We start from the raw sequence: 13,706 nt of genomic DNA, 5'->3' as shown, positions 1-13,706 counted from the left end.
TGTATCATTTCTTAAATCGGAGACAAAGCTGTACCCAGTGTTCAAGATGCAGTCTCAGCAACGCCCTGTATCAACTGAAGTACAACATCTTTACTTCTATGTTCAATTTCTCTCGTAATAAAGGATAACATTCCATTTGTCAGAACTTTGATTTATTTGAACTAAGATTTATGGGGGTTCTCTTATTTACAAAAACCTCCCTCATCGTAAATCACACGAGGTTCCAGTGACTTAACCATATGGCAAGAAAGAACACTTTAAATGGTGAATTCAGAAAGTTTATTAATCATTAAAAATGTAACAAGTCAGAAAGATAAAAAACAGAGTGTTGATTAACAGTTAATAGAGAAAGTTTAACTTTAACAATTGAACAGACTTCTCTCCATCCCTCTCAGACCAGGACATGAAGTGACGGCTCCGAAAACATGGATAACTTGTAAAACCAACAGGTCTCAACATTTCTCTGTAAACATATCTCCCTCCACCTTTCTCTACCAAATTGCCTTCTCAAGACCACTTTTTTATACTTTAAAAATGTCAAAAGCCCATCTTAGCCAATTCCCATAAATCTTCAATTATGAACTAAAATAGACACGAGTTTTCAGGCGATTTAAAAACAAATGAACTGTCTGCTGAAAGGGTTAACTTTTCTACAGAACCTAAAGGGGTGGGGAGTGAGCAGCAAAAACTTGGCACACAATTACATCACTTTACACAAGTTTAAAACAAAACAAACGATTTTGAACTTCATCTATTAATTTTTTTGTTATATTCCTCAACCTATTTAATTTGATCAGTTTTTGTTAGGGATGGTATCTTCTGTTCTTTATAAACTGATTCACTCGTTTTGTTAATTCTACATGGGCTCAGAGAATCAGAACCAAGACTTTATCATCCTTATCCTTTTTCTCCCTTTGCCACCACGCCCACTGTTTTGCGGGAGGGTCGTGGGGATTCCAATCAGAACTAATCATTTTATCATAAAAGTAAAATACTGCGGATACTGGAATCTGAAAGAAAAACAGAAAATGCTGCAAGATCTCAGCAGGTCTGACAGTATCTGTGGAGAGAGAATAGAGCCAATGTTTCAAGTCTGGATGACCCTTTATAAGAGCTCTTAAGAAGTGTCATCCAGACTCGAAAGATTGGCTCTATTCTCTAATCATTTTAATCGATATGTTTCTTGTTCTTAGTTTCCAAATGGCAGGTAAGAAACCTGTCCAGTCCCCACTTGAGCTCTGATTTTTCACTGGCCATGCTTGGGTAGGATTATAACCATTAGAATCTACTCTCAGAGATCTACTTTTCAGTCCAGTGCTACTTGGAGTATACCGTCACTTCACCGACTATCAGGTCACAAGTCCCTCACAGTTCTTATCACAAATTTATGATACAATAATTTAAACATGCCTGAGAACGCTTCTTAACTTCTTAGTCAGCGACCTACCCCCGTTTGTTGATTAGTCAGACCCCTTTTTCACAGAATCCAGGTTTCTCAGCTGCTGAACACCAGCCGGTCCTGCAATAATCTCATAGAATCTCGACAGTGCAGAAGGAGGCCATTTAGCCCATCAAGTCTGCACCAATCACAATCCCACCGACCCTATCCCCATAACCCCACGCATTTACCCTGGCTAGTCCCCCTGACATGAAGGGGCAATTTAGCATGGCCAATCCACCTAACCCACGCATCTTTGGACTGTGGGAGGAAACCGGAGCACCCGGAGGAAACCTACACAGACACGGGGAGAATGTGCAAACTCCACACAGACAGTGACCCAAGCTGGGAATCGAACCCGGATCCCTGGATCTGTGAGGCAGCAGTGCTAACCACCGTGCCGCCCCAGTTTACTTCTAACTCATTCTGAGTAAATATTTTCACCAGGTCCTCTGTCAGGGCCCTGCTAAGTAGCTTTAATGGTCCGTGATTGCAGAAACTGAGCAGCCACAGGAATGTGGTCAAGATAGTCCAGTCCCATAATGCCTCACATTCAATCTGCTGTCCTTCAGTTATAACATAATATGTGGCTGTATGTAGCTGCCTCGGCCGTGGTCAACCCCAACACTGCCTTCCTGAACTGCTACAATGCCTGAGGTGTAAGTACACCCACAGTGCTGTTAGGGAGCGATTTCCAGCTACGCATTCCAAACTTTCACAAGACTGTAGGTGGATATCAGATTGATATATTCCATTCAACCACACCCAAGGTGAGTTATTCAAATTCCTTTATTGTCCAGGACAATATATTCACAATATCTTTAAAACAGAAATTAAACATTCCAATTTGATTTCAGGTATTAACATATTCGGTTAGTTTGTTCTTTATTGTCAATGTCAGGCTGGGGTCGTTCCTCTTGGAGCAAAGGAGGTTGAGGGGAGATTTGATAGAGGTGGGCAAGATTCTGACAGGTTTAGATAAGGTGGACAAAAAAAAGCTGTTCCCATTCGCTGATGGGACAAGGATGAGGGGGGTCACAGATTTAAGGTTTCGGATCAGAGATGCAGGGGGGATGTGAGGAAGAATATTTTGATGCAGCGAATGGTAATGACCTGGAACCCGCTGCCTACGAGGGTGGAGGAAGTGGAGACAATAAACAATTACAAAGGAAATTGGATGGGCTTTTGGGGGAGTTTCAAACAGAAATAGTGACTCTTAACTTCCTCACACCCTGTCACTCTGTGATCCTTGTGAAATTTGAAACCATGTATTCGCAACAAGACTCAAAGAGCATCAGCCCACTGGAGGCAAAGTCATGAGACCGGCCAGTCCAGCAGAAAGAAACCCCCCTACCCTCCCCATTGACCAACTGTGAGAATGAACAAAATGCAGTCCTGGATGTAATTGAGAGCAGAAACAATAACAGCAGAATCCAACCCCTGGAATCACTCATGAAGTCGCTGGTGTCTCAGCAGGTGGGATTAAACACTGAATGTCTTCTCACACACAGAGCAGAAGAACGGTCTCTCCCGGTCAGCAGGCTGGATGAATCACAGAATCCCTTCCCACACTGAGAGCAGATGAGCTAGTGTGAACTCGCTGATGTATCTGCAGGTTGGATGACTGAGTGAATCCCTCCCCACATTGAGAGCAGGTGAAGGGCCTCTCCCCAGTGTGAACTCGCTGGTGTGCCCGCAGGTTGGATAACTGAGTGAATCCCTTCCCACACTGAGGGCAGGTGAATGGCCTCTCCCCAGTGTGAATGCGCTTATGTGTCCGCAGGTTGGATAAATGAGTGAATCCCTTCCCACACTGAGAGCAGGTGAACGGTCTCTCCCCAGTGTGAATTCGCTTGTGTGCCAACAGGTCGGATGACTGAGTGAATCCCTTCCCACACTGAGGGCAGGTGAACGGCCTCTCCCCAGTGTGAACTCGCTGGTGTGACTGCAGGCTGGATGACTGAGTGAATCCCTTCCCACACTGAGAGCAGGTGAATGGCCTCTCCCCAGTGTGAACTCGCTGGTGTGTCTGCAGGCTGGATGACAGAGTGAATCCCTTCCCACACTGAAAGCAGATGAACGGCCTCTCCCCAGTGTGGCTGCGCCGATGAGCATCCAGCAGAGATGGGACTCTGTATCTCTTCCCACAGTCCACACATTTCCATGGTTTCTCCATGATGCAGGTGTCCTTGCCTCTGTCTTGGGTGGACAATCAGTTGAAGCCTCGTCCACACACAGAACACGAGTATAGTCTGTCCCTGCTGTGAATGGTGTGATATTTATTCAGGCTGTGTAACTGGTTAAAGCTCTTTAGTCCGAGCACTAGAACACTCTCACTCGAGTGTGGCAGTGTGTTGGTGCTTTTCCAGTCACACTGATGTTTGAAATCTTTTCAAATCGACAGACCGGACAATCATTTCTCCTTCTAGATTCAAAGTCCGATGATATTCAGCTCCCAAGGAATATGATTCTGTCAGATCTAGACGTGACATTTGAGATTTCGGCCTGTGATTCCTCTTTCAATATCCTGTAAAACGAGTTTACAAAAGTCATCAGTGTCAGTACAGGATAGAAATTCAGAACAGACAATTCTAGTTTCTATGGAACATTCTTTCCTATTTCAGTCCCAAGAGGCTGTAAATCTCCATCCCACACACTCTCCCTCCATTCTCACTCTGCTGTATCTAATATTCACCCTCCCAATTCTCCTGAAGGTGCTGATTGAGGCTGATTGACAGATCCATGCTCACTGCTTCCTGTCCTGGACACAGAGACCATAACAAATCGGAGCTGCAGTCGACCATTTGGCTCATCGAGCCTTTTAAACTATTCAATGAGATAATTCGTTCATCTACCTCAGCATCATTCTCCCCACACTAAACCCATATCCCTTGATATCTTCAATATCTAGAAACCAATCAATCAAACTCTTGAAAATAGTTGATGACTGAGGCTTCACTGTCCTCAGGGGTTGAGATTCCAAAACTTTACCATCTTCTTGTCTGTTCCCTATAACCCATGACACCCTTGTCAGTCAAAAATCTGCCGAACTGGAATATATTCAATGATCCTCAGCCTCCACTGGTCCCTGGGGAAGAGAAATCCAAAAGACGAACAACCCTCTGAGGGAAGAGATGTCTGGAAATATATAACGTAGCTACAGTTCCATATTACAAGATATTCAGATCCCAAGGAATATGACTCTGTCTAGACGTGACAGTTGAGATTTTTGCCTGTGATTCCTCGTTCAAAATCCTGTGAAATGAGTTCGCAAAAGTCATCACAGTTAGTATAGGATAGAAATTCAGAGCAGACAATTCTAGTTTCTATGGAACATTCTTTACTATTTCATTCCCAAAAAGTTGTAAATCTCCAACCGTATCTATGGATTCTATTTAAAAATGAAAGTGGATGGGTACTTGAAGGACATAAACTTTCAGGAGAATGGGGATTGATGCACCATCAATCAAGCAAAGACTAGTTTGTATGCAAGAACAAATCGGCTTTTATTCGCAAAAGACTTGGAGCATACCCATGCTGATTAACTGGTCCGGCGACTGAGGCAGGTGGGCCTCCAGAATGGCGGCCCGCATGGCTCACACGCGGCTGAAGACATCCAAGATGGCGGCCCGCACGGCTCACACGCGGCTACCGGCACCCAAGATGGCGGCCCCCACGGCGCTACTGGGCTTGGAGGTCGATTTCACCCTGCATACCTTCGCGTAATGGCCCTTCTTTCCACACCCGGAGCAGATTGCATCCTTCGCCGGGCAACGTTGTCGGGGGTACTTCCCCAGGCCGCAGAAGTAGCACTTCGGGCCTCCAGAGACTGCCGCAGCGGTCGGGTCATTGGTGGGACATGGCGTGGCGTAGGTCTGCGGCCCTCCCGAGTATAGAGGAGGCGGCGACTGCGGCGTCCACGATGCGCCCCCGTGGTCGGGGGTGTAGGCCTTGAGATTACGGAAGGCCACCTCTAACGAGTCGGCAAGCGCGACAATCTTTTGTAGATCCAGCCCAACCTGTTCCAGCAGTCATTGTCGGATATAGTTTGACCTGATACCCGTGACTTAGACATCTCTGATTAAGTCCTCAGTGTTTTGGGTGGCTGTTACAGCCTTGCAGTTGTAGGCCCTGAGGAGTCTCAGGCAGGGCCGGCAGGGGCATGCCCAGGCATGTCACACACACACACACACACGCAATAAGCTTAACAGTGGTTTACCACAGGGATATAGAGTGGGAATGGGACTGGAATGTTATACAGAGAGTCAGCATGGACTCGAGTTACCGAATGGATTCCTTCTGTGCTGTAATGACTTTATGACTGGAAATGTATAACATCGCTACAGCATTATATTACAATGCAAGAAATAATAATAAATGTATTTTATTACAGAAACGTAAATAATATATCTAATCTGGGTACCATATAATAACACTAGACATATCTCTGTCCTATATTAATTTACTGTCCGCTTAAATGTCAGCCATCTCCTGGGGAAAGCTGCCCTTTAATGTGAACATTAGGAAAAAGACCATCCTTTTAGACAGACAAATAAATGTGTCAAGCTGAGGGAGCAAAGGATGTTCACCAGGCTGATTCAGGGAATCGCGGGACTGATGTAGGAGGAGAGACTGACTAGGTTAGAATTGTTTTTGTTGGAGTTCAGATGAATGAGGGGAGATCTCATAGAGACTTATAAAATTCTAACAGGTTGAGACAGGATAGATGCAGGGAGGATGTTCCTGATGGAGTCCAGAACCGGGGGTTACAGTCTGAGGATTCAGGGTAGACCATTTAGGACGGAGGTGAGGAGACATTTCTTCACCCAAAGAGTGGTGAGCCTGTGGAATTTATTACCACAGGAAGTAGTTGGTGCTAAAACATTGAATGTGTTCAAGAGGCGGCTGGATAAAGCACTCGGGGCGAATGGGATCACAGGTTATGGGGAAAAAGCAGGTTTAGGCTATTGAGTTGGATGATCAGCCATGATCGTAATGAATGGCGGAGCAGGCTCGAAGGGCCAAAGGGCCTCCTCCTGCTCCTATCATCTCTGTTTCTATATCAATGTCTTTAAGAGAGAGACAGAGACCTGGGCCAATCTTTCCTGAGACTGTACCCTCCCTAAATTCACTTCCTTTCCCTTCAGTTTCTGCAAGTCCCCAATTTCCCGCAGAATGAGAAAAGAAATGGAAAAGGGGAGAAAAGAAAGTGTTTTACTCACAGATGTTGGCCTCTTTTATGTCAAAACAAATAAACAAACTCAAGTTAAATCAGGACAAAGTAAAAGGGGCAGCTCCCCAAAAGGAGGGGGAACAGCCCGAACAAAAATCAAAGTACAAAGGAAACTTAAAGACATCAAATTAAAATGTGATTATTAGGGTCGATAACGCACCCCAACCCTTGCGGTGCCCAACGGGCGCAGAAGGCATCAACCGCGCCCGTGGACACCGCATGCTCCCTCTCCAGGGACACCTGGCCGCGAACGTAGCCGCGGTAGAGGGGCAGACAGTCAGGATGGACGGCCCCCTCGATCGCCCGCAGCCTGGACCGGTAAATGGCGCGTTTCGCCAGGCCCAGGAGCAGGTTCACGAGGAAGTCGCCATCCCGACCCTGCCCCTCTCCGCACCGGGTGTCCGTAGATCAGGAGCGTGGGACTGAAGTGCAAACAAAACATCAACAAAAGGTTCTTTAGGAAAACATAAAGGGAGTGCAGCCTAAGACACACAACATAGACATGGTCCACGGACTCCACAAGGCCACAGAAAGGGCAGTCTTCGGAGCCCGTGAACTAGTGAATCCTACGGTTGTGCGGAACTGCTGCATGCATCACCCTCCACCCCAGGTCCCCGATGTAATTGGGGGAGATCCCTCCGTGGAGGGACCTCCACCGGGGACCTCCGCCGCCCGGCGGCAACAAGGCCCGCCAAGGTGTATCCGGGCGACAGGCGAGGAGGCGGTAGTGGAGGGTGTGCAGCAGCAGCCCGCACAGGAAACGCCTCAGCGCAGTAGAAAAGGGCATGGAGGACATTTCCGCGAGGCGGCTCAGGCTGTGGGGCACCTCACCCAGGGAGGGGGGTTGAGGTTTTGGGCCAATGTGGAATTCCGCCCGAACAGGGGAACGCTCAGGCGGGATCCCACCGCATGCCTGCGCCGCCTCGAGTTTGCGTGCAGTTTCGGGCCGAGCACGACCGTCCTAAGGTCTAGGTTGGCTTTGGCCGCGTGCCGGACAGTCGTCCCCGCGCGCTCAGCCAGCACGCGGGGACTCATCCAGCCCGCCCCTCCGCCATCGAGCACGTCCCCGATTCTGGTCACCCCGGCGTCCACAGCCCTCCTCTCCGCCAGCCATCTGAAGTTATACAGCTGGAGGAGCGGATTCCTGAGCAGCGGCTCTCGCACGAGAGCCGCTACTCCTGACGGGGGGGAGCTGCGTCGCGAGGCGACCGTGTTCCAGATGGTGAGGAGGTCCTGGTAAAAGACGGGCAACTCCTGCAGGGCGGTCGAAGCACGCCCCAGTTCGATATGCAGGAGCTGCACGTCATAATTGAGGCCGTGCCACTGGCGGAAGAAATACGTCACCATGGCACACCATTGTGGAGGGGGCTCAACGTAAAGCTACCTCTGCAGGGCCTGGAGGCGGAAGGTCGCTATCTGAGTGCGGAGGCACACCAGACCTTGTCCGCCCTCCTCAAGCGGGAGATACAGGACCGCAGCAGGGACCCAGTGCAGTCGATTGTCCCAGAAGAACCGCAGGAGGGTCTTTGCTTGTCATCGTCAACAGTCCCTCAATTTGAGGATGACATCTATCATCACAGAATCCCTACAGTTCAGAAGGAGGCCATTCGACCCATCGGGTCTACACCAACTCACTGACAGAGTACTTTACCCAGGCCCTCTTGCCCAGCCTATCCCCATAGCCTCAAACATTTATCTTAACTAAGCCCCCTTATCTCCACATCTTGGGACATTAAGGAGAAACTTATCATGGTCAATCCACCTAACCTGCACATTTTTGGACTGTGGGGGGGAATTCGGAGCACCCGGAGGAAACCCACGCAGACACGAGTGTAAATGTCACAGATTTTCACAGCAACTTCATTGCAGTGTTAATGTAAGCCTATTGTGGCACTCATAAATAATTTAACTTAAGTCACCCAAGACTGGAATCACAGCACCAGGGACCTGGGTTTGATTCCAGTCTTGGGTGACTTAAGTTAAATTATTTATGAGTGCCACAATAGGCTTACATTAACACTGCAATACTAACCATTCTGCCACCGTGTCACCCGTGTCTTCTTAGGGTTGTGAGTTTCTGCCATGGGTCTTCATGTGACTGCTGATCTATAAACACACAGCCCAAAGATGTGCGGTTCGGTGGATTCGCCATTCTAAATTGCCACTTAGTGTCCAAAGATGTGCAGGTTAGGGGGATTGGTGAGGTATATGTGTGGGGTTACGGGGTTAGAGCTGGAGTAAGATGCTCTGTCGGAGAGTCGTTGCAGACTCGATAGGCCAAATGGCCTCCTTCTGCTCTGTAGGAATTCTATGAGACTCGGATGTCTCATGAGGGAGTAGGAACCGGAGAGCAGGATTTGCTTCCTTTTCTTTCCTTCTCTGCCATCGCTCTGTCTGATCAATAAGACATTGGGACTCAGAGGGTTGATGCAGTTTGATGGACAAGTTGTCTCCATTCTGAACAATGGGGAACAAGCTCTAACCACTGACGCTCAGGAGCAGCAGTGTGTACTAGCTACAAGATGCACTGCAGAAATTCACCTCAGCATCTTCCAAACCCACAACCACTTCCATCTAAAAGCACAAGGGCAGCAGAGGTATGGGAACACCACCAGCTGCAAGCTCCTCTCCAAGCCAATCACTATCCTGAATTGGAAATATATCGCCGTTCCTTCACAGTCGCTGGGACAAAATGCTGGAATTCCCTCCCTACCAGCAGGGTGGATGTACCTGCACCACATGGACTGCAGTGGGTTCAGGTCACAAAGGTCGCCGCTCCTGCGCCCCACTGCCCCCTATAAATATGGCGTCTGCGCCTGCCCGCTGCTCCAGTTCGCCCCTTACAAAGATGCCGGCCGCACATGCGCACTGATAGACATTGCCACCGACAGATTGGCGGCCGTCAGCCCAGGCCCAACACGACAAGTTGCGCCTCCAATGTGGTACCAACAGGGCGCCCGGGAAGTTATTTTCCGAAATTTGGTTTGAACAACATGTTTACGAAGCCTCTCCACCCACCCGCCACATTCATCGCTCTCTGCGCGCCGCCCTTTACCTTGAACTGATCTCGGATCCGAGTGAGAACCGTCCGTCCGCCGCCATTACCCGCACTGCGCATGCTTCAGATCCTTCCCCTGTTCATGCTGGTTGGAGGACCAGCCGCTCCCGCTCGGTCCTCCAGCCCCGCTCCCTTTTCCTATTGGTCCAGAGCTGCCGTCAATCAGCCCTCGGGCATTGTGACGTTGGGCATGCGCAGTGCGGCTCATGTCCAGGGACAGGCGCTTGTTTGTCTGATCTTCAGGCGGGAAGGAGGCGGATAAGCGGAGGCAGCGTTAGGGGCAGTGGGTGGGAGGGGAGGCTCCACACACCCAGTGGAGGCTTCAACACCCCCAATAAGGAACTAGCGGCACCGCCTCAACACCCAACACAACGGCAGCTGCAGCGCTTTCTCCCGGGGTCAGGCCCCAGTGGACAAATGTGGCTTCAGGAAGGAAATGCAGCAATGGGTTTGATTTGATTTATTGTCACATGTATTGGGATACAGTGAAAAGCATTGTTTCTTGCGCGGTATACAGATAAATCATACTGTTCATAGAGTACATAGGGGAGTAGGAAAGGAGAGAGTGCAGAATATAGTGTTGCAATGACAGAAAGGGTGAAGAGAAAGATCAGCTTAATATGAGGTCGGTCCATTCAAAAGGAGGAGGCTTTGGAGAGGGTACAGAAAAGATTTACCAGGATGTTGCCTGGTATGGAGGGCATTAGTTATGAGGAGAGGTTGGAGAAACTTGGTTTGTTCTCACTGGAACGACGGAGGTTGACGGGAGACCTGACAGAAGTTTACAAGATTATTGAGGGGCATGGACAGAGTGGATAGTCAGAAGCTTTTTCCCAGGATGGAAGAGTCAATTACTGGGGGGCACAGGTTTAAGGTGTGAGGAGCAAGGTTTAAAGGAGAGGCAAGTTTTTTACACAGAGGGTGGTGGGTGCCTGGAACTTGCTGCCGGGGGAGATAGTGGAAGCAGATATGACAGTGACTTTTAAGGGGCATCTTGACAAATACATGAATAGGATGGGAATAGAGGGATATGGTCCCCGGAAGGGTAGGGGGTTTTAGTTCAGTCGGGCAGCATGGTCGGTGCAGGCTTGAAAGGTCGAAGGGCCTGTTTCTGTGCTGTAATTTTCTTTGATCTTTGTTTGTAAAAGTCCGATGGCAGCAGCAGGGAAGAAGCTGTTCTTGAGTCGGTTGGTGTGTGACCTCAGACTTTTGTATCTTTTTCCCGACGGAAGAAGAGAGAAAAGAGAATGTCCAGGATAAGTGGGGTCCTTGATTATGCTGGCTGCTTTTCTGAGGCAATAGGAAATGTAGACAGTCTCAATGGATAAGAGGCTGATTTGCGTGATGGACTGGGCCACATTCATACCCCTTGTAGTTTCTTACGCTCTTGGTCAGAGCAGCAGCAATACCAAGCTGTGATACAATTGGATGGGATGCTTTCTGTGGTGTCCCTGTAAAAATTGGTGAGAGTCGTAGCTGACATGTCGACATGTCGAATTTCCTTAGCCTCCTGAGAAAGTCGAGGTGTTGGTGGGCTTTCTTAACTAAAGCAGCGGTATGGAGGGACCAGGACAGGTTGTTGTGATCTGAACACCTAGAAACTTGAAGCTCTCAACCATTTCCACTTTGTCACCGTTGATGTAGACAGGGCATGTTTTCCACTACATTGCCTGAAATTTTGTATATATTCCAGTGGTAGTTGGAAGAAGTCCATGCTGACTCTCTGTACATCAATCCACTCAGTCCCATTTCCTCTCCATAACTCTGTTCCCTTTTTAATTCCTTCACACCTATCTGATTTATTTTTCAAATCATTGATCATTTCTGATTCCACCATGCACAGAAGCAGTGAGGTCAGGTTGTGACCACTCGTGAATAAAATTGTTCCTCACATCTCCTTTCTATTGCTGATCAAATAATATGTTTAGTAATGTGGACATTGGCTAGTAGCCTGTATGAAGATTTTCAGGTCTCTTTGTACTGGACAGGAGCATGGGTCTGTCAATCAGCCTGAATCAGCACCTTCAGGAGAATTGGGAGGGTGTGTATTAGGTACAGCAGTGTGACAATGGGGGGAGAGTGTGTGGGATGGAGATTTACAACCTTAGGGAATGAGAAAGCAAAGAATATTCCATGGAAACTAGAATGGTCTGTTTTGAATTTCAGTCCTATACTTACACTGATAACTTCTATAAACAGGACATTAGAAGGAGAGAATGTACAGACTGAAATCTCACACCAAATGTCACAACAAGATGTTACAAAGTCACTGGAGTCATCAGGACCTGAATATAATTGCCGTTTGAATGTATGAGAAGAAATGTTTCTTTGTTCTCTCTGTGGGAAAAGATTTCAAACATCAGTGTGACTGGACAAGAATGGAGACCCCACACACCTGAGTGAGAGTGTTCCAGTGAACTGACTGTGGAAAGAGCTTCAACCAGTAACACAGCCTGAAAAACATCACACCATTCACAGCGAGGAGAAACTGTACATGTGTTCTGTACTTGGATGTGGAATCAACTCATTATCAAAAGGACACTGGCACCATGGAGAGACCATGGAAGTGTGGGGACTGTGGGAAGGGATTCCAGTGCCCATCTGCACTGGACACACATCGACGAGTTCATGCTGGGGAGAGGCCGTTCACCTGCTCCGTGTGTGAGAAGGGATTCAGTATATCAACCACCCTGCTGAGACACCAGCGAGTTCATTCTGGGGAGAGGCCGTTCACCTGCTCCGTGTGTGGGAAAGGATTCACTCAGTTATCCAGCCTGCTGACCCACCAGCGAGTTCACACCGGGGAGAGGCCTTTCGCCTGCTCAGACTGTGGGAAAGGATTCAGCGATCGTTCCACCCTGTGGAGGCACCAGCAAGTTCACTCTGGGGAGAGGCCGTTCACCTGCTGTGTGTGTGGGAAGGGATTCAGTCATTCATCCACCCTGCAGACACACCGTGTCACTCACACGAATGAGAGACCTTAAATGCTCAGACTGTGGGCGTAGCTTCAAAAGCTCTCAGACTCTGATGGGCCACCAGCGCATTCACACTGAGGACAGACCGTTCAGCTGCTCTTACTGCGTGAAGAGATTTAGAACATCATCCCAACTGCTGATACACCAGCGAGTTCACACTGGGGAGACACCCTTCACCTGCCCTGTGTGCGGGAAGGGTTTCAGTCATTCATCCACCCTGTTGGCACACCAGCGAGTTCATACTGGGGAGAGGCCGTTCACTTGCTCTGACTGTGGGAAGGGATTCACTCAGATCTCCAATCTGCTCACACACCAGCGAGTTCACACTGGGGAGAGGCCGTTCAGCTGCTCTGAGTGTGGGAATAGATTTAAACGGTCGTCTCACCTGCTAAGACACCAGCGAATTCACAAGTGATGACAGGAGTTGGATTCTGCTGTTATTGCTGCTGTTGATCACACCCAGGACTGAACCATGTTCATTCTGACAGTTGCTGAAGTGAGAGGGTCAGAGGGTTTCTTTCTGCTGGACTGACCAATCTCATGGCTTTGCTGCCAGTGGGTCGATGCTGTTTGAATTTGGGAGTGCACATTTTACTGAGATGATCCACAAACACTAAGTAAATCTAAAATAAATACATTTGTCTCTGTTCCATTGAGTCTACAGCACAGGGCCGGGCCAGTCGGCTCAATTGGTCTGTGTCAGTATTTATGCTCCACATGAGCCTCCACCCACCCCTCTTCATCTCCCCCATCAGCATATCCTTCTATTCCTCTCTCCCTCATGTATGTATCCAGCTTCCCCTTCAATGTATTCATGCTGTTCACCTCAACCACTGGCTGTAGTGGTGAGTTCCACATTTGCGTCATCTTCCTCATCTCTGGAACCATTGTGGTAAATCTCCTCTGGACTCTCTCAAGGACCCTCACATCCTTCCTAAAGTATGGTGACCAGAACTGGGCTCGGTATTCTGTTGTGGCCTCACCAGAGCTTTAAAAACTATC

General features: G+C 48.5%; 1 protein-coding gene across 1 annotated transcript; it reads right to left on the bottom strand.

Annotated features, from left to right (window-relative positions):
• Positions 1-2,210: 2,210 nt before the first annotated feature.
• On the bottom strand, positions 2,211-9,789 carry LOC144483838 (uncharacterized). Its single transcript, XM_078202395.1, has 2 exons — positions 9,727-9,789; positions 2,211-3,965 (listed from the first exon to the last, which is right to left on the bottom strand). The coding sequence occupies exon 2, from the start codon at positions 3,612-3,614 to the stop codon at positions 2,973-2,975; it is 642 nt and encodes a 213-aa protein (XP_078058521.1). The 5' UTR covers positions 3,615-3,965; positions 9,727-9,789; the 3' UTR covers positions 2,211-2,972.
• Positions 9,790-13,706: the final 3,917 nt, after the last annotated feature.

The sequence above is a fragment of the Mustelus asterias genome, unplaced genomic scaffold (genome assembly GCF_964213995.1).
Source record: "Mustelus asterias unplaced genomic scaffold, sMusAst1.hap1.1 HAP1_SCAFFOLD_79, whole genome shotgun sequence".
Taxonomy (NCBI): domain Eukaryota; kingdom Metazoa; phylum Chordata; class Chondrichthyes; order Carcharhiniformes; family Triakidae; genus Mustelus; species Mustelus asterias.
Note: the sequence above shows the minus strand (reverse complement) of the source record. Positions and strands in the feature narration are given on the sequence as shown.

Bases quoted from the DNA above. Each gene is read 5' to 3' on its own strand.
- LOC144483838 (XM_078202395.1), bottom strand. From the start codon at position 3,614: ATGGAGAAACCATGGAAATGTGTGGACTGTGGGAAGAGATACAGAGTC.